Source organism: Gouania willdenowi, chromosome 9 (assembly GCF_900634775.1).
Source record: "Gouania willdenowi chromosome 9, fGouWil2.1, whole genome shotgun sequence".
Lineage (NCBI taxonomy): Eukaryota > Metazoa > Chordata > Actinopteri > Blenniiformes > Gobiesocidae > Gouania > Gouania willdenowi.
Window position 1 is genome coordinate 6331837 of NC_041052.1, and position 14102 is coordinate 6345938.

The 14102-nt window shown below is 38.6% G+C and overlaps 2 protein-coding genes across 3 annotated transcripts in view; one reads left to right on the forward strand and one right to left on the reverse strand.

Moving 5' to 3' along the window:
* pi4kab (phosphatidylinositol 4-kinase, catalytic, alpha b) overlaps positions 1–14102 on the forward strand; it is a 37184-nt gene that overhangs the window by 4269 nt on the left and 18813 nt on the right. For both annotated transcript variants that reach the window (XM_028457272.1, XM_028457274.1), the window contains exons 6-19: positions 1326–1588; positions 1688–1754; positions 2579–2727; positions 2828–2893; positions 2989–3085; positions 3176–3367; positions 3456–3556; positions 4180–4309; positions 5351–5480; positions 5560–5655; positions 5746–5929; positions 7191–7294; positions 7404–7572; positions 7657–7707. In XM_028457272.1, coding sequence (XP_028313073.1) covers positions 1326–1588; positions 1688–1754; positions 2579–2727; positions 2828–2893; positions 2989–3085; positions 3176–3367; positions 3456–3556; positions 4180–4309; positions 5351–5480; positions 5560–5655; positions 5746–5929; positions 7191–7294; positions 7404–7572; positions 7657–7707 — 1799 coding nt within the window. The remainder of the gene's footprint in view (positions 1–1325; positions 1589–1687; positions 1755–2578; positions 2728–2827; positions 2894–2988; positions 3086–3175; positions 3368–3455; positions 3557–4179; positions 4310–5350; positions 5481–5559; positions 5656–5745; positions 5930–7190; positions 7295–7403; positions 7573–7656; positions 7708–14102) is intronic.
* On the reverse strand, positions 10016–14008 carry serpind1 (serpin peptidase inhibitor, clade D (heparin cofactor), member 1). Its single transcript, XM_028457317.1, has 6 exons — positions 13746–14008; positions 12223–12866; positions 12001–12149; positions 11797–11921; positions 10292–10436; positions 10016–10207 (listed from the first exon to the last, which is right to left on the reverse strand). The coding sequence occupies exons 1-6, from the start codon at positions 14006–14008 to the stop codon at positions 10016–10018; spliced, it is 1518 nt and encodes a 505-aa protein (XP_028313118.1).

Below are 14102 nucleotides of genomic sequence, written 5' to 3' on the forward strand. Positions count from 1 at the left end.
CTCAAATCTTTACAAATTTGTTCAACTAAATTCTTGCGAAAAAAATCCTTGTATATATTTAAAAGCCACTAATAAGTCCAGAATTATTTTTAATATCTGAACTCTAGGTGTTTTTTGTTTGTCGGGTGAATGAAGCCTAAAGTACGTGTTCTGAGTATTTCTAACAAAAAATAATGACTGATGTCTGAGTTTTTGCAAGTGTTGACACAAGACACTGGAAAATCAGTGAGCTAACGCTAAATGAAATTACAACATGAATTAATCAGCAACAGTTCCAAGTGCTTTTTGTTAAACTACATTAATGAAGTTTTAAGAATAGCAGATCAGTGCTGGTCTCTAATGGTATTGATGGAAAATCCAGAAACCATGTCTGTGTTCGAAATGACACACTCTGTACTATACTTTATAAGCTCAATGAGTATATAATGTCTACTATATACTATGCAAGTATATAATATATATAGGTATGATTAGATTGATGACCATTCCCAATTAAGTATACTTCAAAGTTTCCCAAGATGCATTTCGAACCAACAATGACAAAAACCTGAAGCACACTGAGGCTAAAATATATCTGTTGATTCTCCACTTTTGAAAGTTCTGAAAGTATTTTAAGCGAAAAAGTGACCAAGTAGAATATCAACATGTGTTCATTTGATCCATAAAACTCACATATACGCATTTCCTTCCCACAGAGATTTTCGGAGCCCCTCCATTGTGCTACTGACATAACTTCCGGATAACTTCAAAACAAGAGCCCTATTTAAAAAAAGTGTTAAAAACTGATGTAAGACAAGAAGAGATGCTTTTATTTTGAAAAGGGGATCTTGATTTTTAGCTGGCCCCAGGATGATTTTACATTCCGCTCGCAATGCATCATGGGGCAGTTGGATATGACTAGTATGCCCACTGTGCATACTTAAAAAATGTCTGCTATTGTATATATCCAGTTTTTTCTCGCATACTAAAATTTTTTAATACTATCTAATGTGAACGCACTACATCACGCGTGTCAAAGTCATAGCCCGGGGGCCAGATCCATCCCTTTTGATGGATATATATCAGTAGAAGTGCAAACTATGGCACAATGTTGAAATTACTAATTTTCCTGCATTAAATCTGCTCTGTATTTGGCCCCTGAACTAAAATGAGACCCCCCTACACTACATACTAATTTTGGCATCAGACTTAGTATGAGTAATACGGAATTATGTGATTTCCAACACAGCCCAAAATTTTCAAATTGTGGTTTCAGGTGCTACAACGCTAGGTATTATTAGCACTGGAAACAGGAAAAGACCTCACACTATTTTTCTCTGCTGAAGTGTTTCTGTGCAGGTATATCGTCCCCACCCTTCTCGGCATGACTCGGGCCTTCGGTCGCTACAGCAACACAGAGGAATCCCTCCTTTCCAGGTTGTTTCCAAGAGACTCCCTTCAGAACCGCTGCGTTGCTGACGAAACAGAGGGAGTGCGGCGCCGATCCTTCAATGACTTCCGCTCTATTCTGCCATCTTCTCTGCTGACCGTCTATCAGAGCGACTCTCTGAGAAGACGCACTGGGACCAACGTAGATTCCTCTGCACAGGTTCGTGGAGATTTAACGGAGACGAGAACTGTTTGGAACTTTGTCATGTTTTTTTACTCCCTGAATAAATCACTGCTTTCACTCTGCGTTACCTCATAGTTATGTACAGATGCAGGAGTTCCCTCCCCCTGCTCTCCCACTGCCCCTGGTCTACATTACTTTGAAGGTAAAAATCAAGGCAACTCAAGGTGTCCAATTATTTTAGCCATTTTTTCGGAACCCCAGACATGACATTGTACAATTAAGAAAAAAGAAATACATTAATAAAAATAAATTAATGAATAAAATAAATAAACTTCAAGCACTTGTTGTACTTTCTAAGGGTTTTTGGTAAAGGAAATTCGAGAATAATTCGCTATGAAACAATTCGCTGAAACAGTAATTTGTAACCAATTAATTCATGGTCACAAAATACTGTATTATTTTATAGATTCACAAGAGATCTGTTTTATTGAACTCACTGCTTAGTGTGTAAAATTAGTGGGCATGTTTCGGTCTGACCAGTTCTATCCTAAGTGTGGCACAGATTTAGGTTTAACATTAATGGTCCCCAAGGTGGCACTTCAATATCTAAGCAACAAGTGACTGATATCAGTTCCTTCAGGATCTTCACTTAAATTTACTTGATTTTGTGACCAATTTTTATTTAATTTAGGGAAGTTTTATGGAAAAATTTGCGGAAAATTGCAAGATTTTGGGAAAAATTAAAGTTCTTTCAACAATTTGACACGAAGAATGACTGATATAAACGTAAGAAAACTGTGAAGCCTGCAAATATTGTGGAGGTTCATTTAATTTATTTTGCAATGTCTACAACTGAATTAGTTGGTAATTTACACTAGGATGTTTGACACACTGATTTAGAGTGTACCAACAGTTGACCTCTTCTTTTTGACAGTACTGACAAAGTTAAGTCAAACCTGTAAATTCCTGAGCTTTTTGAGTCAGTTTACAGAACCATCACATGTTGTTTCCTTCTTGCGCCTACAGGTGCTTATCTCCCTGACAGCAGCGCCGTAGACCCAGAATACTACTTCTCCACAGTCAGCTCCAGTTTCTCAATGTCTCCTCTCTTTATGGGGGCCGGAGAGAACGAGGTGGAGGTGTCTGTGGATCTGCTCCAACAGCTTCTCAGCATGGTGCGCTATTTCTTCACCCTTTTAACAACACATCTGATGCTTTCTGTTTTGTCCAACTGAGTTAAAAAAATAAAAAATAAAATGTCGTCTTGCTCTGCAGGTGAAAAAGTTAGTTTCTGAATCTTTTATGAAAAACTTGGATACCATTGTGACTGAAGTCATGGAGGTAATTACATACAACAATGATACATTTAGATTTAAGTATTAACCTTATTATTTTAATTATTGTGATTTTTTTTTTTTTATCCATTTGTTTCAAAGTCCAACCCTGGAATCGATCTCTATTACAAAACCTTCAGTGACCCTCTGCATGTGTGTGTATTCAAAATGCTGCGGGACACACTTTACAACATGCAAGGTTTTTATATCCCTCACCTTTCGTGAAACATTCACGCATCTTTTTGTTATTTTTAAAATTGTTATGTCATCCTTACTTTTTTTTTTTTAGCCCTACAGCCGACCTTTGTGCGCGACGTGCACGATTTTGTGCTGGAGCAGTTCAGCAGCAGCCAGTCGGAGCTGCAGCGAGTACTCCATGATTCTGGGGGGTTGCCGGGTGAACAAAGCCCCCTCAAGCTCCGTTGCCAGGCCAACGCCGCCTGCGTAGACCTCATGGTGTGGGCTGTCAAGGATGAGCAAGGTAATAATCAATGATGGCAGTGGGTGAGCAGCACTGCATTACATTTAGCACTGGATGTTTAATTATAATGAATACATTTTTTATGCAGGAGCTGAGAATTTGTGCACCAAACTGTCTGAGAAGCTTCAATCTAAAACTTCCAGTAAAGTCATCATCGCTCACATGCCTTTACTCATCTGTTGCCTGCAGGTACAAAACTCAGAAGTAGGGGTGGGAGATCTAATCAAAGCATTAATGCATCGTCATTCGGATATAGTAATCAATAACCATTTCATACATTTCCAATAATTGTTTATTTAAAGGGTAAGGTAAAAGAAATACTGTAGTATGATATTTTAATAGATTAACAGATGTTTTAAAAGCACTATAGAACTTGAGCTGCTAATTTAGTTTATATACAGTATAATAAACTGTATATAATCTATGATTTATGTTTTTAAAAACAATTCATTAGTGGTTATGGTGAGAAACTAAGAAATGCCGCAAAAAAATGCGTCGAGATGCATTGATTCATAATCGAATTGCAGTCACTATAATCGTAATCGAATTGTGATTCCCAATCTTACTCAGAAGCAAAAAAGGCTTGAACATTATTGAAATAAAGTGCAATGTTGATAAGTAGTGCATAAAAATTACTTTGCTGATGTCAGTAATATGCTTTAATTTCATTATGTTTGTAATGTGCTGAGTAACACATTTGTTCTGCTTTGTAGCTGATAGATTTGAACTGAAACAATAAATGTTTAATAAGTGCCCACCACATCTCTTCATATATATTTTTGCACTTGGGTTTTTTATCTCCTCTGTTTCAGGGCCTTGGTCGTCTCTGTGAGAGGTTTCCTGTAGTCGCTCATTCTGCCACAACCTCTCTCCGAGATTTTCTAGTCGTGCCCTCTCCTGTTCTCATTAAACTCTACAAGTACCACAGCCAGTGCAGCACAGGTAATTAAATACACTTATTTTATTTTTGGACTGCTAATTCTAGCTGATTGTTTCCACAATAACTGGGACACAGTGGGTTCATAGCTGAGCTGTAGCTCATGATACAATTCCAAGTATCAGTCGATGAGTGTCATTGTCACGTCTGGCGTTCATCCAGCCAGCATTGATCTGAACTGGACAGTTATTGATGAGCTGTTGCTTACAGACAAAGAGAAATGAAAATGTGAGAGATTCAATCTTCCCAGTTTTGACATAGATGGACAAAGGGTAAATTGTGCAGTGAGATTATTAATTTTTGTAGCTTTTTCCTGTTTTTGATTCAAGTTTTTGCAGTAAAACAAACATTACAATTGTTCAGTCATGGGCAACTTGAGGCCCGGGGGCCATATGGGGCCCTCCGACTAATTTTATGTGGCCCTCAATGTTAACACAAACTGACTCCAAAAATACACAAAATGACTATAAAAACATTATAAAATGACAACAAAAATTCACAAAATACAACAGGAATACACAAAAAATAACAAAAATAATCAAATTCCCCCAAAAACACACAATATGACTACAAAATGATACAAAAAACCTAGAACAATACATCAAACGTAAAGAGAAATACACAAAATAACAAGAAAATGCGTAAAACTACAATACAAACTCACAAAACGACTTCTGAAATACACAAAGCAACAATGAAAACAAACAAAAACCCTTTGTTTTTTCCTGCATTATTGCTTAAATTGGTAATTTTTCTAAATGCCTACATAAATGTAAAAAAATATGTCCCTTGGATCAAACAATTACATTTTTGTGTCTCCTGCTGTTATAATAGATGCACATCTTTGATTTAGTACATTGTGAAATTTGGGCTGCATTATCCTATAGAGTCTTAAATTTAAGTTCTTGGGGATTGTAATCCAGCATGTTTTAGATATAATTCCGCTGAAGGACCTGCAGTAATAATATTTTTGTTTTGTGATTTAACGATTTGCATAAAGTTATTGGTTTGACTTACAGGATATTGTGATGTTATGTCACTTTTAGGCACAGGAGAAATCAGGATTAATGTGACCAATGAGCATTCTCAGTCCACTTTCAACATGCTGTCCAACAGAAAGGACCAGGGCTCCATGTACGAACAGCTCAGAGACATCTCCATCGACAACATTTGCAGGTAAGAAGTTCAAAAAGCGACACTAAATTTTTGTTGGAAAATATTTGTGCATATTTGTTTGTTTATTTCTCTCCTTCAGATGTCTTAAATCAGGTCTGACGATGGATCAGGTGATAGTTGAGGCTTTCCTGGCAAGTCTGTCCAACCGTCTGTACATTTCACAGGAGAACGACAAGTGAGCTGCGTCATAAACACACTTAAAGTATTCTCACTCTCCTCGTCTAATAAAAACAGCTTTAAAGAGTGCATCTGCTCTTTTTCACAGGGACGCTCATTTGATCCCAGATCACACCATTCGAGCTCTGGGACACATCGCTGTAGCTCTGAGAGACACTCCCAAAGTTATGGAGCATATCTTACAAATCCTGCAACAGAAGTTCTGCCAACCTCCGTCACAGCTGGATGTTCTCATTATTGACCAGCTTGGCTGTATGGTCATCACAGGAAACGTAAATCCTTCTTGTTACTGATGCTGTTATGGTTAGAGGTGTAGTGCTGTAGTATCTTTAAACACTGTACCAGAGACGGGCAACTTTTATCACAGTCACAGTTTATCACAGTTTTCACAAAGACGCGATTGCCAGATCTGAGAGCCACAGTTTTTGTCTTTTATTATGTTTTGGGGGGCATTTTTTGTCATTTTGTGCATGTTTTGCTGTTTTATATATTTTTCTTTTTGTAGTTTCTTTGTGTGATTTGGAGTCTACTTTTTATCTTCCTTTTGTGCATTTTTTTGGTAATTTTGTAAGTTTGTTTTTGACTGAAGTCTGTATGTGGCCCCCACGCCACCAGTTGTCCATGTTTTCACTAGACTGTCAAGACCATCAGCAGTACATTCCTGAGGCAAGGGTTAACACATTGTAATTATCGGCTGGTTGGTGTTTTGCTCTGTGATTCGTAGCCTTTCGAGCTAATTATGGAGTTTAATGTGATGCCAGTCTGTTGCACAGTGTGAAAGGATAACATTAACCACCAGATTAATTGCCTCCATATTGCCTCTCTTACAACTATTCTTTGAACAGCTGTGAAGCTGTTTTAAGGGCGGGATTTTTATTAGGGGCACATTTTCACAAGATATTTTCAAGAAAAGCTTTACCCACAGAAATATCAAGTGTGTTTTAATTGTTTCCTTCTTACTAAAATTGTTTTTAACTGATAGACTACACTGGTAGAACATGTAATAAATTATAAAAAAAAAAGAAAAAAGTCTTACTTGAAAAAGGGTAAAAAAGCACTTCCTCATCGGACGTTGACTGGCCATTTAATAGACAAAATAAGCAAAAGAAAACCAAGGCAGAGATGTAAATGTTAAAGGGTTAATGCAGCAGAAAAATACTAGATTTCTAGCTCTGCTAGTTTTTTTTTGTAATGCAGGTTTAATTGACGTTTCCTTTCCACTCCGTTATCATCAACCGTATCCATGGAAACCCAAGAACAACTTTTTAATGTCAATTTTGAAAAAAATGCAATGAAGGACATTAGGTGTTGCAACACAAACCATTGAGCTGTACCTCAGTGTGATGGCTGTGAACCAAATTTCATGTGTTCCATTCCACTCCGTTACCACAAAAAGGTAACGGAGTGGAAAAACCATCATCATTCAACCCCATGTTAAACAGCAATTAAGAAGTATTCGGCACTGCTGCTATACTGCTCATACAGCACAGCTAATATGGAACATTAATTCAGTTACTTCTACTTTTCCTGCAGCAATACATCTATCAGGAGGTGTGGAACCTCTTCCAGCAGATCAGTGTCAAAGCCAGTTCAGTGGTCTACTCCGCCACCAAGGACCACAGGGACCATGGCTACAGGTCAGCATCTGTTTTCATTTTCATTTTGTTTTTAATCGTCACATTTGGAAAATGTATTACAATAGTATAAGTGTTAGTTGTGTAACAGTATTTTCTGCTCGTCCATAAGGCACTGCTCTCTAGCAGTGATCAATGCTTTGGCCAACATCGCAGCAAACCTGCAGGGGGAGCAGCTGGTGGACGAGCTCATGGTGAATCTTTTGGAGCTGTTTGTCCAACTGGGCCTAGAGGGGAAGAGAGCCAGTGAGAGGGCCTCAGACAAGGGGCCAGCACTGAAGGTACTTCATGCTGCTGCCAACAAAACGTCAAACACAACTGGAGCTCAATAAGCATAAAGTGTACACGGCTTCTTATCTTTGCAGTCTTCCAGCAGTGCAGGAAATCTTGGAGTTCTTATTCCAGTGATTGCAGTGGTGAGTTGATACGATAATGATTTCATTTATTTTCACCAACTTTTACTAAATCCACACAAACTCACTGTTAAATTAACATGACTCCAAAGTGTTGGTTGGGTTATAACTCTAAGAACTAATAATAAGTTAGTTTCATTTTTGAAGACAACTTTTTTCATGAAATTTACTTTGATATTGACATGTTTCAACTGCCAACTGTCAGTGTTCCTCAGAGGCATCCATTGATTGCTTTGATGTATCCTTACGATACATTGAATTTTATTCTGTAATTTATTTTCAGAATAAATTTCTTGAAAAAAAGTTAATTAAACATTAACATGTGTAATGATGCATCAAAGCAATCAATGGATGCCTCTGAGGAACACTGACCGTTCGCAGTCAAAGCATTTCAGGTGATCAAAATACATTTCAAAGTAAATTTCCTGAAAAACGTTGTCTTATTAAATGAAGTTCCTAGAATTTTCCAAGAACTAATATTTACTCAGTGAGTGCAACACTCTCAGTTCACTGCTGAACCCTGTTTTTTCCAACTGTTAGTGCACAAAGTTTACATCGATGATATTAGGCAATCATTTAATTCCTGCAAAAATAAATTAACAGCTTTCGTATTGAGACCTTAAAGCATCTGTAGGGTTCACTGGAGATGCTCTGTCATCATTACTGCAATATGTTCAACTGATTACCATTACAAATTTATGCAAACTGTGAGTGTGGTGAAAGATGGCAGAATGACTCACTGTCAACTTTGTTATTTGAGCCAACTGTTGTATTATTGATTTAAACTCTGGCTGATTATTAAAAAACAAATATAGGATATTGATATGTTTTTGGAAAGGTCCAATATTAAAGGATAATAAGGCAGTATTTAAGTATAAGTATTTTTATTTATTCACCTTATTTGTTGAGACATGTTAGTTGTAGGTGCAACTTAGGTAGCAAAAGATAATGTGTGCTCTTTTTGCAAATGTAAGTCTGGTGTTTCAGTCGTATCATAATGTTGGGTTTACCTTTCAATGTTTCTTTAAAGATATTTTGCAGTTTATTGTTGATAGGGATGAAAAAGATGTTGGTTGCTTGCAAATGTACAATGGTAAAATATTTCATTAAGTTTTAAAATGAAGCTGTCACAAAAAGGAATGTTTCTATTTCTGTATTCTTTTTGTGACGTGGGACACGACTTTCAAACTCATGTTTTGATTGGAAGTTTTTTTGCGCATGTACATCTTATTAGAACATTTCAGGGTTAGGGTCAAGGTTAAGCTGATGAATCATATTGACACATATTGGTCTTCAAGCCATGCCCAGCATCTCAACACAAATTTGTGTCATAAAGCAACAAAAAAGTAGTTCCCTGCAGCACAAAAAAAAATCCAAAGAAATTGTGTTGCCACGCTTGAACAATTACGTAGTTTTTGTGTCGGTTTCGCGAACTCTGTGAGACCAAGTTGATTATGTGCATCCTTCAAGGAGCTAGTGTCCCCCTTGTGCGATATCGATCCTTGTGGATGCATTGTACAAAATTGAATGTTTTATCTATTGTGTTCTTAGTTAAAATGCTAAATTATCACAAAAATAGTATACCAAAAGTGTGAGATGTCCAAAATCCCCAATTACAAAAGATAAACATTATTTTGTTTATTTATTTAACCTTAATTTTACCAGGTAAGGTCAGGAGAGAACCAGTTCTACTTTACAGTGACTAAGGGTGTCCCAATCCGATATCGGTCCAATATCAGCATAAAAACAAATATTTGGTTAAATCGTCCTGCATTTAAAATTTCCAATATAAGCACTTAGATTTTATTGAAATTATTTAGGTTATTTTTCATAGTCTATATTCCATTCAATTGTGGAATATTCTTGTTTAAGGTAAAGGTTTTTGTAACCCATTGGTTCATAATAAATGGCCAGTTTTCCTCATTCCTGATGTTGCTGACTATTGTTCTCTGAGAAATTCCACTTGATCAAGCGTTTTCTAACATCCACGCTACAAGTTAAGTAATAAGTATGCAGGATTCATGCTGATATTGACAAGCACCAATATTGGTATTGGCCAACATGCAAGGGGCCAATATTGGTATTGTACTGAAAGTGATAAAGTTGTATCGGGACACCCTAAAGATACCACGAAGCACTCGAATAGCCTCAATGCTTGAACATAATAAAGGGAAGTCAATACGATAAGTAAGAGACTATAGACATTACTGTGATGTTTCATTTACATGTGTTAAGTCCTCCACTCTTAGATGCCACTAATGTGTCTGAGCTTTTACACTGTGTTGGACATTCCATCCAAACTTTAACTTTTTTAATTCTGTGAGGGATTTACAACCCGGCCCATGAACACAAGGCAGTCCGTGCGGTGCTCGTAGATCAGGAAGAGGAAGGGATGGTCCACAGTGAAGCGAATCTGGGAGGAGAGGGGCATGAAGCCCATCTGAGTCAGAGCAGCTGCTTCTGTGCCCTCCTCGTTCACTGTGATGATTCCTTGATGCTTCAGCTGCAGAAAGAAACCAGCACAGCCTTTAAACAATGTCACTGTTCCTTACATTTCAACATAAATTAATCCTACAGCCTCACTCACCCAGTTCATGGCAACCTTGTCTGAGGTCATTCCAGTAAAATCTCCACTCTCCTGGAAAATGTCAGTGAGGCCCATCTCCTTCATGTTTTCAATCAAGTCATAGTTTTGCTCAAGTTTAAATCGTGGTAGCACAATCTCACGAGTCCTGATTGGAATCAGAAAGCATTGCATTACAAGCTGGGTTTCCATTACAAAATAAAAGCGATATTTCTAATTTTCGACAAAGTATATTTGCGCTTTGAATGTGTTCCCACTAAAAGTTGTTTTGGGCAGGAGCCTCGTAACTCCTGTGAAATTTCATCCCGCGAGACTTCGTTGCAGAAAGACGGATGCTCAAAACCTCCTTATAACACTCTGTATTCTTTTGTTGATTCACGTCTAGTGCGGCAGTAATAATTTTCAAGTATAATGCGTAGAAAGGTCTCTGTCTCCTTCTGTTTACACGTACCGGGTCATGTTTTCTCTGAAGTGAAATGGTCATGTGACCATATTCCTGACGTCCTGTGACCTGGTACGTCACGTTCTGTGACATAGCGCTTTTGTGACACATTTCACTATTGAAACGTCTGAAATACCTCCTCATGAAAGCGTCAAAACTTTTTAGCAATATTTGAGTGCTTTTTCAAAATTCAGGTGTTTCCATTACCAGTTTTCATGTGCTATTTAGATTTTATGCATTTCCAAGGGTAATGTATGGTGGCTGGGAAGTGTCAGGTGAATGCATTTACAGAAACTAACACGAATGCAAACAGGTCACAACACGAATGCAAACAGGTCACAACACGAATGCAAACAGGTCACAACACGAATGCAAACCGGCCACAACGGAAGTGTTTCCGACAGACCGGTATTACAGTCGGACAGTCGGACGGGTATTATGATATCATGGCCTGATATGAAAAATATAAGAGCATCCTAATCAACTTTCACTTACTTTCATACGCGTTTCGATGTCTTCTTCTTGTTCTTCTCTGTTCTGGTGGGTTAAAAACATCCGCCAGAAACGTGTCCGTCTGTAATACCGGAAACACTTCCGTTGTGGCCATTTTGCATTTGTGTTGTGACCTGTTTGCATTTGTGTTCATTTCTTTAAATGCATTCACCTGACACTTCCTGGCCACCGGGTTTTCGCAACGGAAGTGTTTCCGATGGACCGGTATTACAGACGGACACGTTTCTGGCGGATGTTTTTAACCCACCAGAACAGTTAAGAACAAGAAGAAGACATCGAAACGCGTATGAAAGTAAGTGAAATTTGATTAGGATACTCTTATATTTTTCATATCAGGCCATCACATCATAATATCCGCCCGACTGTCCGACTGTAATACCGGTCCGTCAGAAACACTTCCGTTGTGGCCGGTTTGCATTCGTGTTGTGACCTGTTTGCATTTGTGTTAGTTTCTGTAAATGCATTCACCTGACACTTCCCAGCCACCGTAGTAATGGAAACACAACTACAGATAAACACTAAAAAAGAGCTTTCACAAAAAAGGTCAGCTGACCTGTTAGTCATATTTTTGAGCCACTTGTCAACAACCGTGGGTGAGATCTCCTGTTCCAATGTCCTCATGCCGGTGATCTTTCTTGGCAAGGCAATGAGCATGCTAATGTTTCCTGTGTAAGGAAGCTGAGAAGAAGAAACGTCATGTTAAAGAATTACTTGTTCCTGGATGTGTGTGCTTCCCAGATGTTGATATGACACCCACCTGGAGGACATCACAGTCGAGCTCATGGTCAGCAGCAGCTAGGTAGTTCCCCTTGTTGGTCATCATTGGCACACGAACGTTTGTCTTTTCATTGACTCTGAAGTTGCGATAATGAGTCATTTCTTTAGGGAACTTTTGTTCCCACGTGCCTGTTTACAGCAGATAAAGACAGCAAAGTGTTGTCAGGATCTCTTTCAAATGCTTCGCATGATTTTCACTCACCTTTGAAGTACAGGTAGTTAAGGAGCATCAACACCATTTGTGGATCTACGGCGTTAAGCGGTTCCTTTATCAGTCCCTTGGTTAGCTTTTGTATACGGCGGTTTGCCTTGTTAATGAAGGCGGGATCGCTGAAGTCCACCGACTGTGGCTCTGCAAAGTAAAAGGCCTTCGTCTCTGCACGGAAGGAGTCTTTCACAGAGACATCTTTTTTTACGTAGACATCATTCACCGAGCGCAGCGTGTAACCAAAGTTCCTTCTGAAAAGCCTGTGTGTCAACTTCCTGAACAGTTTGTGTACTGTTGTGTTGTCATAGTGATTGCTAGCATTGACGAACTCAGCAAAACCCAGAGCTTTGTATATCTGATCGTGAGTTCCAGATCCCGCACCTAAAGACATCATCCCCATGGCGATGGAGATCCCAGCAGGAGCAAGCAGGATGTTGTCGGTCTGGTTGACGTCATTTCTAAGACTCCGATAGAGGTTAAAACCAAAATGGGCATTCACGGTGTTTAGACGCTGGAGACGGGAGCGCCCGTGGAAAAGTCGTAGAAGTCTTGCACGTCGGGTTTTGGGGTCAGACGGTTCGGCAAAGATGTCGATATCTGGGGCCGGTGTGGCAATATCGTCGATCTCATCCCCTTCACTGGAAAACAGACAAGATGGTAATGACAGAAGATGCTCTAAAGGAAAAATCAAATTATCTGTCCTGACGTTAAGCTTCTTAGATATTCTGTTGTGTGAAGTCCTGTTCTATCTTCTCAACATTGCATCCAACTCAAAGCTGCTTAACCACATAACTTCACTTTTAAAGTGTACCTGTATGTCATCCACAAGTTGTTCTCATACACTACTGAAGCCGGTGTAGCCCCAAAAAACACTGCCAAAGTGACGTTTCAGGTGATTTTACAAATCCAAAGTTAGTGACAAAACACTGACAGACGTAATGTGGCTTTCCATGGAAACGACAGACTACGGCCGAACTTGGAGTGACGCAATATCACGGTGAATAGCAGAACTAAAATGTGTTTCTTGTCTGGCGAAGAAACGCACAAAATCACAGTTAGAATGAAGTAAAAACACTTATTAAAAAAACTTTTCTGCTTCGGCACAGTCTTTGCATTGTGGAATTTTTAGTCTCTTAGAAGAATGCAACGTGCAAAACTTTTCCAAAGTTCAAATCCCATGAGCAATTGTCAACAAGTTCACTGTTATTTGTGGAGTCGAAAACAAACTTTCAAGCGCTTTCAAGTTTTCAAATACTTTCGACATTTGTTTGAGTAAATCGATGTCAAAGGATTAATGAGAACAACTTTTGGATGACATGCATGCATTTTAAAAAAATGTGAATAATGTGACTTTAAATAGGTTTTGTCATATAAAATGTGGTGTAATCTCCTCCATGTATAGTAGAAATAAATTTCACCAAGTGAGGAACAGTTTAAACTGTCTTTTTAGTTCTGCCGATTGTGTGGATTTTAATAAATTTCTCTGTAATGGAGCTTTTTTTTTTTGTGTGACTTACACATAGTCATCATTGCCCACTGCCAGGATCTTATCAAAATCAATATAGTCTTCATCCTCAAAGCCATCAAAAACAAGGTCACTGGTGACTGTGTTGTCTTTGTGGAACTCCAAAGGGACAGTGTTTGCGTTCACTGTATCATCCTGCACAAAGCCTCTGGGGTTAGGCTTAGGTTCTGTAAAATGAGAGCCGATATCCTTTATTCCTGCCAGGGTTGGACTGGCCAGCAGGCAGCTCAATGCGATGGCAGTGACGATCCACATCCCGAACCCTGAGTCCCAGTAAAGAAAAGGACAGACATAGTCTTGGATTTTTCTTATTTGAAAAAGCTTACAAGAGGAGAACAAATCATTACCT